This window comes from Ranitomeya variabilis, chromosome 1 (assembly GCF_051348905.1).
Source record: "Ranitomeya variabilis isolate aRanVar5 chromosome 1, aRanVar5.hap1, whole genome shotgun sequence".
Lineage (NCBI taxonomy): Eukaryota > Metazoa > Chordata > Amphibia > Anura > Dendrobatidae > Ranitomeya > Ranitomeya variabilis.
In genome coordinates this window covers 141,187,637-141,203,780 of record NC_135232.1, presented here as the reverse complement: position 1 = coordinate 141,203,780, position 16,144 = coordinate 141,187,637, and the positions used below count along the sequence as shown (strand labels likewise).

Sequence of the window (16,144 nt, the reverse complement as noted above, 5' to 3'; positions counted from 1 at the left end):
GGTCTAATTCTTTGTGTGTGAAGGGTTCTAAGTGTGTTTTTGGGGTACAGAGGATTTCCTTTTTGGGATATATTTTTTCCCCCTCTTCCATTGAAATGGATCCTGTCAAGGTTCAAGCTATTTGTGATTGGACGCAGCCCTCTTCTCTTAAGAGTCTTCAGAAATTTTTGGGCTTTGCTAACTTTTATCGTCGATTTATTGCTGGTTTTTCGGATATTGCTAAGCCATTGACCGATTTGACTAAGAAGGGTGCTGATGTTGCTGATTGGTCCCCTGATGCTGTGGAGGCCTTTCGGGAGCTTAAGCGCCGTTTTTCCTCTGCCCCTGTGTTGCGTCAGCCTGATGTTGCTCTACCTTTTCAGGTTGAGGTCGACGCTTCTGAGATCGGAGCTGGGGCAGTGTTGTCGCAGAGAAGTTCTGACTGCTCCGTGATGAGGCCTTGTGCCTTCTTTTCCCGTAAATTTTCGCCCGCTGAGCGGAATTATGATGTTGGGAATCGGGAGCTTTTGGCCATGAAGTGGGCTTTTGAGGAGTGGCGCCATTGGCTTGAGGGGGCCAGACATCAGGTGGTGGTATTGACTGACCACAAAAATTTGATTTATCTTGAGACCGCCAGGCGCCTGAATCCTAGACAGGCGCGCTGGTCATTATTTTTCTCTCGGTTTAATTTTGTGGTGTCATACCTACCGGGTTCTAAGAATGTTAAGGCGGATGCCCTTTCTAGGAGTTTTGAGCCTGACTCGCCTGGTAACTCTGAGCCCACAGGTATCCTTAAGGATGGAGTGGTATTGTCAGCCGTTTCTCCAGACCTGCGGCGGGCCTTGCAGGAGTTTCAGGCGGAGAGACCTGATCGTTGCCCACCTGATAAACTGTTTGTTCCTGATGATTGGACCAGTAGAGTCATCTCTGAGGTTCATTCTTCTGCGTTGGCAGGTCATCCTGGCATTTTTGGTACCAGGGATTTGGTGGCAAGGTCCTTCTGGTGGCCTTCCCTGTCACGAGATGTGCGAGGCTTTGTGCAGTCTTGTGACGTTTGTGCTCGGGCCAAGCCTTGTTGTTCTCGGGCTAGTGGATTATTGTTGCCCTTGCCTATTCCTAAGAGGCCTTGGACGCACATCTCGATGGATTTTATTTCAGATCTGCCTGTTTCTCAGAAGATGTCTGTCATCTGGGTGGTGTGTGACCGTTTTTCTAAGATGGTCCATTTGGTTCCTCTGCCCAAGTTACCTTCTTCTTCCGAGTTGGTTCCTCTGTTTTTTCAGAATGTTGTTCGTTTGCATGGTATTCCTGAGAATATCGTTTCTGACAGAGGGACCCAATTCGTGTCTAGATTTTGGCGGGCATTCTGTGCTAGGATGGGCATAGATTTATCTTTTTCGTCCGCTTTCCATCCTCAGACGAATGGCCAGACCGAGCGGATTAATCAGACCCTGGAGACATATCTGAGGTGTTTTGTGTCTGCTGACCAGGATGATTGGGTTGCTTTTTTGCCATTGGCGGAGTTCGCTCTCAATAATCGGGCCAGCTCTGCCACTTTGGTGTCCCCGTTTTTCTGTAATTCGGGGTTTCATCCTCGATTTTCCTCTGGTCAGGTGGAATCTTCGGATTGTCCTGGAGTGGATGCTGTGGTGGAGAGATTGCATCAGATCTGGGGGCAGGTGGTGGACAATTTGAGGTTGTCCCAGGAGAAGACTCAGCTTTTTGCCAACCGCCACCGTCGTGTTGGTCCTCGGCTTTCTGTTGGGGATTTGGTGTGGTTGTCTTCTCGTTTTGTCCCTATGAGGGTCTCTTCTCCTAAGTTTAAGCCTCGGTTTATCGGCCCGTATAAGATATTGGAGATTCTTAACCCTGTTTCCTTCCGTTTGGACCTCCCTGCATCCTTTTCTATTCATAACGTTTTTCATCGGTCATTATTGCGCAGGTATGAGGTACCGGTTGTGCCTTCCGTTGAGCCTCCTGCTCCGGTGTTGGTTGAGGGTGAGTTGGAGTACGTTGTGGAGAAAATCTTGGACTCTCGTGTTTCCAGACGGAGACTCCAGTATCTGGTCAAGTGGAAGGGATACGGCCAGGAGGATAATTCTTGGGTGAATGCATCTGATGTTCATGCCTCCGATCTGGTTCGTGCCTTTCATAGGGCCCATCCTGATCGCCCTGGTGGTTCTGGTGAGGGTTCGGTGCCCCCTCCTTGAGGGGGGGGTACTGTTGTGAATTTGGATTCTGGGCTCCCCCGGTGGCTACTGGTGGAATTTAACTGGTGTCTTCATCTTCTCTGTTCACCTGTTCCCATCAAGATGTGGGAGTCGCTATATAACCTTGCTGCTCTGTTAGTTGCTTGCCGGTCAACAATGTTATCAGAAGCCTCTCTGTGCTTTTTCCTGCTCCTAGACAACTACTAGATAAGTTGGACTCTTGTCCATGTTTGTTTTTGCATTTTGTTCCAGTTCACAGCTGTAGTTTCGTTACTGTGTCTGGAAAGCTCTTGTGAACAGGAATTGCCACTCTGGTGTTATGAGTTAATGCCAGAGTTTTAAAGTAATTTCTGGATGGTGTTTTTGATAGGGTTTTCAGCTGACCATGAAAGTGTCCTTTCTGTCTTCTGCTATGTAGTAAGTGGACCTCAAATTTGCTAAACCTATTTTCATACTACGTTTGTTATTTCATCTCAACTCACCGCCAATACATGTGGGGGGCCTCTGTCTCCTTTCGGGGTATTTCTCTAGAGGTGAGCTAGGACTAATATTTTCCTCTGCTAGCTTTATTTAGTCCTCCGGCTGGTGCTGGGCATCTAGAATCAACGTAGGCATGCTACCCGGCCACTGCTAGTTGTGCGTTAGGTTTAGTTCATGGTCAGCTCAGTTCCCATCTTCCAAGAGCTAGTTCCTATATATGCTTATGCTATGTTCTCTTGCCATTGAGATCATGACAGATAAGGTTTGGTTGTCATCTAGAAACATTAAACTTAAAGTGCCATCGGTGAAGTTTTGGTTCATATGAGATCCTAGAGGTGGTTAATCTGGTGACATTCAGATTAAAGCTTCATCCTTTTGCATCCCTAACATGTTACATAAATCTCTATTAAAGGAGTTTGTCCCTTCGGCATTATCTCCCTCATCCCCTTCTCCTCCGGTTTTGGTCGACGGTGGCTTGGAGTATAAGGTTCAGAGGGTTGTGGATTTTCATAGGGTCCATAATTGCCTCCAATACCTCATCCACTGGTGGGGATACAGACCAGAGGAGAGATCCTGGGTCCCAGCTTGAGATGTGAAGGTCGAGCGGATAGTCAGGACCTTTCATCTAAAATTTGCTGGGAAGACTGGGAGTCCAGTGCTCCCCCATAGAAGAGGAGGTACTGCCACGGTTCCACCCCTCAGTGTGTCTGGGATGCAGTCACTGACATCTCAGGTGTCAAATCTGGTACAGGGATGTGCTGAAGCTGTCAGTATGTTGCCAGCTCAGTCGTCCAGTCTGCTGTCAGTGTGTTAATAGATAACTCAGCCGTTCAATCTGAGACTGGGAGATGCTGGCTGTCTTCAGGTGTTTATTGTCCCAGGTGATTGCCAGGCTACTTAACTGGGTTGTTACTCCCAAACCTCTGTCAGACGTACATTTAACTATTGTGTGCTTTGTTCTCTCTGTGCCTTGCTTTCTGTTGATCTTTTGCTGCCTAACGTTGGACCTCGTTCTGACCATCTATCTGTTTAACGCCTTCTGCTCTGATCCTATATGTCCTGATATTCTGACCTCGGGACGTTACCTGACTACGCCTTTGACTATTCCTTCTCTTTATGATGTATACTCCTGGTTTCTGACCTTGGACTCCTTCATTATCCCATCTCAAGGCTTGTCCATGAGAGGTGACTCAGCATCACAGTATTTGTGTCTAACCTCTCCTCATGTACAGCACCATGGAATCAATGGTGCTCTAAAAATGAAAAATAATAATCCTCGCATAATCTTTCACCCAGTCCTTACCTCTGTCCTACTTATCGGTCTACACACACTAGAAAGACACAGAACTTGGCACCTGTGTTTCATCATCATTATCCCTTTATCCAGCGGTACTTGAGCCTACGAAATTACACAGAACATCCTGTCGTCTGTGTGAACCAGAGGAAGGTGATTCATTTGGGCATGGAGCAGGCACAGATTGACCATGTTCTCTCTCTCCCTGCAGCAGCTGCATCACCACCACTAGCAGCAACATGGCCACTATCCCCATGCTATCCCCATAATTTGACAATAAAAAAGTGCAGAGTATTACATGTCCTGTATACAGAGAGAGAGTGGCCAGCAAATGATTACACTGCCAGTATGCAGAGTGCCCCCACAGAGCGTGTTTTCAGAGTACCCCCCCCAAAAAATAAATAAAAAAATCCCCACAAAAACAGTGTTGGCTACCTCCTCCTCCGCCTCTTCCACATCTCCTCAACTTCCTCCTCCACTTTGACCTCCACCCCTGGTTCAAGATCATTATTTTTTTATCTTTTATTCTTGCTATTTTAAGTAATTTCCCTATCCACATTTTTTTTTTGCAGGGGAATTGTCCTACTATTACCCCCATTTTGCTTCCTTTTGCAGCCCCTAAGCCCTTGCTATGACCATTTTACAGCCATTTTAAAGCACCGAAGTTCTGGTCCCCATTGACTTCTATTGCATTCGGGTTTGGGGTCAAGTTCTGATGCTCGAATTGAACATTAAACTATACTTCGGTCGAATCCGAACATCCATGGGTTCGCTCATCCCTAGTCATATGTCATGTTCCTGCCTTTGATGCTGTACTGACCTGTAGAATCACATCATCTGGTCAGTTTTACCATATAGTGAACATGGTAAATACAAAAAACAATTGTGGAATTGCACTTTTTATTGCAATTTCAACGCACTTGTAATTTTTTTCCCAGTTTTTTAGTACACTATGTGGTAAAATGAATGAGGTCATTCAAAAGTACGACCTGTCCAGCAAAAAAACAAGCTATCATACAACTATGTTGATAGAAAACTAAAAAACGTTATGGCTCTTGGAAGAAGTGGAGGAAAAAAAAGCTAAACAGAAAATCACCCTGATGGTGAAGGGGATTAATGAACATGTCAGCAGTGGTCACCTGACAAAAATTAGATGGAAGAGGGACTCAGATACACCCTGTATTAGACATAAAGGAGGGCACCATACACATCCTGTTCAAGTTGTCATGTAGTGGCACTCGATTCGAGCCTTAAATTTGAGCACCAGCAAATGCTCGAGAGTGCTGAGCACATCCGAACAGCCAGAAACACAAGTGTTATGTGAGTATCACCAAGCACATTCACTCATCACTAATAACAACCTGTGGATTAAAGCAAACAGATAACAGTATATTTACGATGAATAGAATAAAACATGATGATTCTTTTTTCTTAATTATATAAAAAAAATTTTTACAAAATTGTAACACTTATATATGTGTTTGTAAAAGCTGAAAATTACAGCTTGTCTCATAAAAAACAAGTCCTTGTTGTTAGGTCCTCTGCTGCTGCCCCTTGGCCTTTCATCTCTCACCCTGCTCTGCCTACTGTGCCTCCGGCATCCCTGCATGCTGCAAGTTTGAGACTTCGCCATACCTCTCCCTCTGCTGCTCTTCTTGCTCTACCTCTTGGTTCTCGGAGCTCACGTATGCCCCTTGGCCATCTTAGGACGCGGCTGCTCTCTCTTTAAGGGATTTAAAGAGCCATCATGTTCTAACCTGGAAGTACTTTTCAACCAATTGCTGTGAGGTACAGGGTATTTCAGGCAGCCTCCTCCATGGGGAGGTGCCTGAATATTGTGTTAGTTTGCTTTGCTGATACTCAGGTCTCCCGTGAACTCCCCTGTACTTTAGTTTAAGTACTCACCTAATTTCTGCCTTGTCTTTGTTTCTCCTTAGCACTGCCTGATGCCGAAGCCTCTACGGTGGCTCCCGGATCCTGCTCCGAGTGCCCAGCTTAATTCCAGTAACCCAAGGACCTAACTCTCGCTTGCGTAAACACCTGGTTACCCTGCGCCCAGTGACACGTCATGTTTCTGCGAGCTGCTACCCTCCGTGGCTTCCTGGTCCTTGCTCCTACGAGCCGCCCTCTCTGTATCGGCATTCGTGGTATTTGGGATCCCTGGGCTTGCCCCTAACGATCCCTGTATAGGGGTCGGATCACTAGGTTCAGCTCACCCAGGGGAGGTTCAATGTCACGGCCCTGAGGGTCCACTCTAGGGCTCTCTCCTCCCAAATGCGTTACACTTATATAGTGGAAATACATAAATAAAAGGTATGACTGTTACAATTATGTATGAATAAGCAAAAAAAATTGTTTATCGATACGAACAAGTTGAAGTTGAAATGATCTCTAAAAGGCCTAAAGTTAAAGATAACACATTTCCTTTATAGTTTAGGCTAACAGCAATTTTTTTTTTTTACCAGGGGTGCCCAAACTTTTACATGCCACTGTACATATTATGTTGAACTGAATGGCTAGAAAGTGATATTCGTGTCCAAAAAAAAAATCTTTGTGGATTATTTTAACAGAGTATTGATATAATGTGCATAAAAGTCATCTTTCTCATCACTAGCACACCACAATTCTGATTTTAAAAATATATTTTCTTCTTCAAAAAAGTGGCCTGTTCTAGAACATTTTTGAAAGCTGCTAAATTTCATTACATCATAGGCACTGAACTATGTAGATATGGAAATTATAGACACTGACCTTGCCACACGTCCTCGCAGATCCCCAATCCCAGCTAGATGCTTTCTGTCCAGGCTCTGTACAGCAAAGCTTGTTCCTGAACTGACTGTATCTCTTGTTCTTATCTCATTTTCCAAAATCTACAACAATGAGAAAAAATATTCATTGTTATTATTATCTAGTGGGTGCAGCAAAACATCTAGTGAAAGGTCCTATTCAATTATTGGCAACCCTCCCTGCATGACCGCATACAGAACAATCAATCAATTAGCAGAACCGCCCATAAGCATGTACTTGTAAGGATAGAAAAAACAGGGATTTAAATGAATAAAATAAAAATTTTACTGGATACCTGACCTCAAAATCCATCAGCATAGCTCCTCTTGCTGCACACCATGCTGCCCATAGATAGAGCTGAATATATAAACATAACAGATTCCCTTTAAGGGTTCGTTCTCATCTGCATATTAATCAGACGAGTGCAATCTCACAAAAAAAATCGGATTGCACTCTGACTAATGTCATGCAATGATTCTATGCAAGTCAATGGGTGCGAGAAAAAATTGCGAGATTCACGGCCCATGCGTGTGCCATCCGATTGTTCCAAAGGAAACCAGACAGAGACAGGTTCTAATAAGTTGTCAGTCAAACAGTAACATTTTAGATAATAAACTGCACATCGTAAATAATAAAATATAATATACAGCTCTGGCAAAAATTAAGAGACCACTGCAAAATGTTCAATTTGTCTGATTTTTCTCTTTATAGGTATATTTTTGAGTAAAATGTAAATTGTTCTTTTAATCTATAAACTTCTGACACGTCTCCGAATTTCCAAGCAATACATTTTGTATTTTTTTTCTGAAAAGGAGAAATGGTCAAAATAAAAAAACAAAACAAAACAGTGTTTTCCGACCTCAACTAATGCAAAGAAAACAAATTCATAATCATTTAGAAACAACAATGCTAATGTTTTAACTCAGGAAGAGTTCAGAAATCAATATTTTTTTTGAATAACCATGATTTTTAATCACAGCATTCATGCGTCTTGGCATGCTTTCCACCAGTCTTTCACACTGCTTCTGGCTCAAAAAATTAAGCAATTCTTCTTTGTTTGATGGCTTGTGATTATCCATCAGCCTCTTGATTACATTCCAGAGGTTGCTCAAATTTCCTGAACTGATAAGTATTGTAAGAAATAAAAATAGGGGTTTTAAGTGAGCAACTTTAAAAATATGAAACAGAAATCCCAGTTTTAAAAACAAGTACTATAAAACTATATTATTATCCAACCCACATACTGAAAGCTTCTTAAAAAAACAAACAAACGGAAAACGATGTCCAAATTGCTGTTTTGTTAATCTTACCTAAAATAATAAATAACAAAGTGATTTAAAAAATCTACGTATCCCAAAAAGATACCAATAAAAACTATAGGTCATTACACTAAAAACAAGCCTTAATGCAGTTTTGTATAAAAATAAAATAAAAGTTGGGGCTCTCACAATATGATGAACAAAAAAGGGATTTTCTTGATCAAAATTAGAAAAATATTAAAAAGTCAAACATGTGACTCTCAGAATATGGTAAAAAAGAAGTGAAGAACAGCATCCAATCCAGGTGAAGTATCAAAAATTCTTTATTGTGCCAAATGCAACGTTTCAACCATAAAGGTCTTTTTTCAAGCATGCTAACCATGACAATGGTGATTTAAGAACAATTTTTCTTTTCAGAGAATATATTTATTGTACAAAATAAAGTCATAGAGATTTGATAATGCCATAATCGTGCCGACCCATAAAATATAGTTAACACTTTATTTGTCTTGCAACAGTGGCGAATAATTTAAAATGCAAAAATCAGTAGTAGGATTTCATTTTTTGTTTAAATTTCTTTCCATAAAGTATTAAGAAAAGATTAATAAGAAGCTATTTGTACCCCCAAATGATGTCACTAACAAAAGCAACTCATCCTGAAAAAAAAAACAAACGTCCATACTATCATGTTGCGAAAAACTGAAAAAAATTATGACTCCTGGAATGTAGCAACAAAAAAATTGAAAAAGAAAATGGTTTGTCATGACGGCAAAATTGTCTGTGTTGCAAAAGCTTAAGGTAAGCCTCATTGTACAAAGCAAAAGTAGGGCTCGCTTTAATTTTGCATATTAGGAATTCCAGAATTATTTATGCTCATTCTATTTTGCACCTCAATATCTCTGCTCAGCTGCTTGATTATTTGTATGACAGTCTGCATGTGATTTTCAAGCAAGCGTTGGGCCATCACATCCCAGTGTTGGCCACGGTTTCCTCGCAGCATGGATACATCTTCTTTTATCTTGAAGGCTTGATCTAGGAGAATAGTAGTGGACTTTTCTTGATTAAATAATCTATCTTCTAATACCTCTACCCGATGTCCTGAAATTGTTGGCAAGAATGATTGGCCCCTAAAAAATAAGGAATATTAAAAGTTAAACATGTATAGTATAATGAGAATATGAATATCAAATTTGAATCAAACGGTCAGTTAAAGTGAAGCTGCCCTCAGAACATGGCCTATTAAGTCAAGGTATTTCATAATATGCCTGTAAGTCACATTAGGTTATGTTCATACGAGGCAGACTTGTAGCAGCTTTTGTCACTTTTTTACATATCAATGGATTTTTTATGCCATGGAAAGTGACCTCTTGAGGTGCATTTTTTAAATATGCAATATGCCAGTTCCTCTTGAGTTAAATATGTGTTTTAATTGCAGATTTTCCCCAAAAACTTGAATGAGATGAGGAAGATTCACAGAATACATGGGGAAAAAAGTGCGTCTTGTAGTCCGAAAAATACGGTACTACTGTATATCACTCCATTGGTGGGAGCAAAGTGTTCCTAAATTATTGCTGTCCATTAGGAAACTGGAATAGGTTTATAAAGTCCTATTTAGTAGTGGGGAAGCACACAGTTTATCAAATGTCACAGAACGTTTTTCAGGTTGTACAGTGTGACCTTGATAGTGATATAATAAATGGATTACCATCCACGAGTAAGAAGAAATGCAGCAGCACTCATCGATCCTTGAATTTGTGTGGTTCCTTTATTCAATCATTATAAAAGCCTTTGCACGGCTCGGGCGTGTGCAATACAAAGATGTGTGCAGGTACCGACGATTATGTTAAATAGTGTGCTTAAGTTTTGCAAGCATAAAATAGCATTCTAAACATAAAATAGGAAAAAGGGTCGAAGAACAGAATGTTTTCCAACCGCACTGAAACAACTGTCTAACAAAGAAATGTCCAGCTAAAATCCACAGTGCTTGCAAGAAAAGATTTAGTGCGAATAAATGATAAATATACAAATATACTTTCTGCTATTCTCTTTTGTTTGAGCATGAAGGTCAGTTGCTTCCAGGTAATGATATGCAATTTTACATTTCTTAAGATTCAGCAAATTGGTTACGTTTTAATATGTGATCTCCACACAAGCTGAAATGGTGTACATATACTAACTGCCAAATATTAAGCAAGTCATATAGTATTTAACACTTGTGTCTGTGTATATTTACACCTTCATCAGCTGATGCCTGCCTAATCATAGACACCTTTAGTGAACTCTGTGCAGACTTGCTGCACAATGCAAAGTCTTTTACTTCACTCTGGCATTTCTTGGTGCCAAAACCCGGGAGGCATACATTTTTTATTTTTTTATTTTTTTTATAGATGGATCTAGGTACCCCTAAGAAAGATTATACAGGACTGTATATGCTGTTATCAAGGTAAAAATTCATGAATCACTCCCTCCTGAATGATTAGCTCAAGAACTGGAGCTGATGGTTCTCATTGATGTGTGTAAGCTGCCCAAAGGTAAGATTGCTAATGTGTACATCGATCTTAGATATTACTTTGATATTACCCATGATTACGGGTTAGCTAGAATACTAGAGACTTTGTTGGTTGTTTGGGAAACCAATCAAGAATGCTAACCCTGTGTTCAAATCCTTCTCACTGGTTGGACCCAGGTTTCAAGAAAACAGTAGCAAGGTTTGTGAGGCTTGAGTCATTTGTGCTTGATATAAGCGAAGTAAAAAGGTGAATATGCCTTCTCAGCATACATTCTGGCTAGACTACCCATTTCAGAGACTGCAAGGGTGGATAATTATGAATATGTACTGGCATGAATTAATCTCTTGTGTCTGTTAAACATGAAGGAAATAATACATGGGTGCACGCCAGTCACTGCAAGAAAGTTCCCAATCTAGAGGCGATAACAGACCACTGTGATTCATTACATCGTCAATTGCTACTGTACCTCCGAAATTTGTTTAGCTGAAGATAGAAACCTGAGTGGTTTCTCCTAAAACCGGACTTTTATTGCCTGACACTGATTCACTCCAGTCTACCTTGGCAGATGACTGAACAAGCTTACCAAGCACCAAGTTTACTGAGTGAGAAAAACAGCCTGGCCATCCTTTACTAGATTTTCTGTTCTACAACTGAAATAACAAATGTACAGGCCCCCATACCTTTATCGACAAAGTCAGCCAACGGTCAACATGGAAGCCTCCCAACTACATGAGGGACTAGTCAAACATTTACTCTGAACTACATTGGGACCTAACCAACCATCTAAATGGGGGGCCTCCCAACTACATAGAGGCCTCCAAACGCTCGCTAGACAGATGATGTTGGGGGAAATAAGTTGAGCAGTTTGAATTCAATCACCTCACCCTTTTGTTCTCTGAAGAACAGAAAGGCCAGAAATCAGTCAAGTTGATCATTCATGTGTATAGCATATTCAGGAGCAAAAGCTGTTGAATGAACGAGTTGTCGGCTGACAGCTATTGAAGGTGTATGGGAGGATTTAATTGCATCCCTGTGTGTAAATACTGTAAGGTAGGAGGACTAGAGCTCCTGTCAAAGCTGCTATACCCCAGCTGCTCTGTAATTACCATCCAGATTAAACAAATCTCTGTGTGTAACAATTATTACAATAGCCATTTATTTGCCTTCACTTTACAAAAGGTGGAACATCCATTGGAAATCTATAACATAATGATGATGTAGATTTGAAAGACCATAGCATGCCCCAATTTTGCAGTGGAAACCTCTACTCCATGCAAATATGTTTTTGAACCCAATATATTGTACTCTACATTGCTGTAGAAATTTTTGCTACCGAAAATCACATTTTGCCATGGAAAAGGTTTTATTTCACATCCATCTGCAAACTAGAAAATTGCTCTATCTCTGTTATATAATGTTGTTGCTTTTTCAGTGTCGCTGGGAACACATTTTATTTTTATCCATAAATACTTTTAAATTAAAAAAATAGAGGTATACTCACCTGTTGGGGCAGGTCGTCATCAGAGACACACCATTGGATGCACTCGTAATGTGACCATTCCGGCAATAATAGGATTTGGTGGTCCTGTGACTTTAAATAGAAATTCTGAGCCTCCAGACTGGCCTGCACTGGATCTATGGGGCTGCTTTATCTTTATGCCTCTGTTTTTATAGTAAAAAGTCATATTTCCAACCACCCTTTAAAGATGAATTGTGCAATTGTGCAACATATGGAATAACACAGGTTCTCGTGTCCTGATCTATATCTAACAATTGGCTTTTAGATTCCTGTTTCTGCTTTGCTGCAGAAAGAATACACATTTTATCTATCACGTTAAGTTAAATAAATGTGTTGTTCATCAGGGCCGCTCAAGCTGTGATTGAGCTAATGAGAATGCAAATTAATTGCGCTGAGTCTTTAGACTAGCTGAGCTAGAGAAGGTGATAGAAAAATGCAATTATCGCAATAAGCGAAAATAGGATTATTGCACTCACAGTTGAGAGCAACACCTGTGCATACATAGAAGTTTTTTACTAGAAAATTTTAATATTAATTCATGGAAGCAAATCTTTCATTTATGTACTGATAGTGACACTATGCCTCTTACAGTATCTAAGATCAATATATTTATACAATGAGGATTCAGCGGTGGACATATCATTGGTACAACCAGCGGAGCCGCGCAGGGGCCCAACAAGTAAGGGGGTGGCACCTCCAAAGCAGCAAGAAGCCTGGTGGTGCGTTATGAGTGAGTATTGGAGTGCAAAGGGCCCAAATATTGCCTTTGCCCTTTTCAGTTTGTACCTGCTACTGTGAGGAATAACATTATTTTTGTCTGTTATATGACTTGTATACTGCATTTTTATCAGTTTTTCCATCTGCAGACACTATTTCTAATTGTCAGTTGTCTTTAAGCTGGTGGGTGAAGACTTGCTGCTATAATGTCTCCCGGACAAACCCCGTTGAAGTGCTACCCCGTACCGTATCCTGAGGCTACAGAACTATAATTCCCCGGTGTGTGGGCTCGGCATTGGCCGACAAGATGCGGAGCTTTGTTTTTCTATAGCTGTTTTGGTGCTGAAGATCTTGAGACTGGCTGCAACCGATGCAAGTTATTTGCCTGAGTAGAGGCTTCCCTCAGGTTAACTGTACCATAATAATAGATGCCCGGGTATCCTTAGATTAAGTGTTTTAGAGCTCCTGTTATATCTATAGATTATTGTATTGTGGGTTTTGATTTATTTATACTCAATGTGCCATCCCAGGGGGTCCCATAATACCACCTCAGCCAATTTACACCAGTTTTTTTCGTACCCGATTTGATCTTTTGTACAGGTAAATTTATTCTATATCTCAGTGTAACACACTCAAAAAGGGAACCTTGGGATTGGCACATTGATTTCAGCTCCGGCTGAGTGAATGTATTCAAAAAGGGGATTTCAGTCTGTTTCTTTCAAATACTAAATCTCACCCCTACTGTTATTTTAGTAAAGACAATATTGAGATTTCTGCCTCAATCTCGGTTTGTGACCCACTGGATCTTATTCTGACTTCTGGTCATTACATCATTGTCATGCTGAAAGACCCAGTCTCCATCAATCTTCAATGCTCCTATTGAGGGAAGGAGGTTGTTGGCCAAAATCTCACGATATATGACTTCATCCATCCTCCCTTCAATAAAGTGCAGTCATACTGACCTCTTTACAGAAAAGCACCCGCAAAGTTTTATGTTCCCCTCCACCATGCTTTGTGGTTGGGATGGTCTTTTTTGGGTTGAACTCATCCTTTTACTTTCTCCAAACAGGGCAAGTGTAGTTGATACCAAAAGGTTCTATTTTGGTCTCATCTGACCACATGACCTTCTCTCATGCCTCCTCTGGAGCATCTAGACGGTCATTGGCGAACTTCAAACGGGCCTGGACATGTGCTGGCATGAGCAGGGCAACCTTGTATGCCTTGCAGGATTTTAATCCATGATGGCGTAGTGTGTTTCTAATGGTAATGTTTGAGACTGTGGTTCCAGCTCTCTTCAGAGCATTGACCAGGTCCTCCCATGTAGTTCTTGGCTGATTCCTGATCTTTCTTAGAATCATCCTTACCCCACGAGGCGAGATCCAGCATGGAGCCCCAGACAGAGGCAGATTGACAGTCATCTTGTGTTTCTTTCCATTTTCTAATAATTGTGCCAACAGTTGCCTTCTCACCAAGCTGCTTGCCTATTGTCCTGTAGCCCATCACAGCCTTGTGCAGTTATACAATTTTGTCTCTGCATTCCTTAGACAGCACTTTGGTCCTGGCCATGGTGGAGAGGTTGGCGTGTGATTGATTGTGTGGACAGGTGTCTTTTATACAGGTAATGAGTTGAAACAGGTGCAAATAATACAGATAATGAGTGCAGAGTAGGAAGGTTTCTTAAAGAAAAATTAACAGGTCTGGGAGAGCCAGAATTCTTGCTGGTTGATAGGGGATCAAATACTTATTTCATGCAATAAAATGCAGTTTTAAAATGCAATTTTCTGGCTTTTTTTAGATTATGTTTCTCACTGTTGAAGTGTACTTACAATAAAAATTACCGACCTCTCCGTTCTTTGTAGGTGGGAAAACTTGAAAATTTGGCAGTATATCAAGTACTTATTTTCACCACTATAGGTGGTTGTGAAAGGGAGGGGGCAACCCCACATCAAGGCCACGGGTTGCCGATGGTTTTTATGGTAACTGGATGTCAAAGAATGACATCTGATAAGTATGGTGGCTTGGGAGCCCCTTCCATAAGCCAAGTCCTAATGGGCCTCCTTTCAGTGTAAAACTGACAGGTCAAATACGCTGTAATGCATGAATATTGCAGCACATTAGACCAACAATCTGCATATTTATTGTTCAAGTCCCAGAGCAGATCTAGATTTCTCTTTTGTCCGTTAACTTTGCATTTTGTCTATTGATAAAAATAAACTGATGGCACTTCTATTTTTTAAAGCATTCTTACTTTACAGCATTTTTTCCACATCTGCCTAAAACTTTTGCACAGTACTATATAATGAAGACCTAGATAATGTAACTATATTATGCATACCACAAACTTGTCACTGTGAAGCCCAAAGTCACATTCAACTTCTCCAACATATTAATATTATTATATAGTTATTATTACTAAGTATAATAATTGTTCAAAGGTAAAATTCGTAATCTCTTTGCCATAGCGCCATAATGAATATTTCCTTGGAAAATGTCTAGAAGCACTCTTACCTGTCAGGATAGGGGACAAGCTGCACAGTGTTTTCTCTTGACATTTTACTTCTGCTGTACTGTTCTCTAAAGAAAACAAATATAGAAATTACAATTCCTCTTTACACCAAAATCTGTGATTACAATGAGAAAAGAACTGCACAATCAGCATTGTCCCTCTCCATTCCTCATAACACCCAGAAAAAGCTCTAATGTGCTCTCCAGAAATAATTACACATTAAGTATTAATTATCAGCTCCCAGGAGGAGGATATAGCACATCTCCAGTATGCATGCGAGCACAAGATAGTGCTCAGGGAATGCAGGTTAATGCTCGGAGCAACCAGATCTATCTATCTATCTATCTATCTAATCTATCTATCTATCTATCTATCTATCTATCTATCTATCTATCTATCTATCTATTATGTATCTATCTATTTCAGAGGCATAGCTAGGGTTTTGGTTCACGGGGGGCGAAGCTTCTGAGTGGGCCCCAAACCAGGTAACCTTGATTACAACTGAGTGACGCACACTAATAGTGGAGGAGATCCTCAGGAGGTGACTGCGGTGTTGGTGAAAATAATCTCTATACAAAGACCAATATTGATATTACCTCCATATGGTCAGTGGTAGATACCAGTCCTGCGGAACATATAAGAGATCACAGCACAGTTACAGATGGTGACTTACAGCTGACGTTCTTTCTTATGGAGTTGTTAACTTTTCCGGTCTTTTCCATCTGGCCCAGACCGACACAACTTTTTCTACACAGGACTCGTCTGCAGAGATTACAACAAAGACACATTTCACTTCTCATATTTTCAGCCATCAGCATCTATTCCCAACCTGCACAAACTCCTCATCCTACTGGTACCCCAATGCTGAGCCGCTGCTGCCGTA

The 16,144-nt window shown here is 41.0% G+C and overlaps 1 protein-coding gene across 3 annotated transcripts in view; it reads right to left on the bottom strand.

The window, feature by feature from the left end:
- Positions 1–16,144, bottom strand: part of FAM81B (family with sequence similarity 81 member B) — a 159,343-nt gene that overhangs the window by 137,724 nt on the left and 5,475 nt on the right. For 2 of the 3 annotated variants that reach the window (XM_077289303.1, XM_077289313.1), the window contains exons 2-4: positions 15,264–15,329; positions 8,899–9,136; positions 6,715–6,833 (exon numbers count right to left, since the gene is read on the bottom strand). In XM_077289303.1, the coding sequence (XP_077145418.1) occupies positions 6,715–6,833; positions 8,899–9,136; positions 15,264–15,307 (401 nt within the window). In that variant the 5' untranslated portion in view covers positions 15,308–15,329. Of the gene's footprint in view, positions 1–6,714; positions 6,834–8,898; positions 9,137–15,263; positions 15,330–15,934; positions 16,000–16,144 lie in introns of those variants that run through there. The other variant, XM_077289321.1, reaches the window with a different exon arrangement.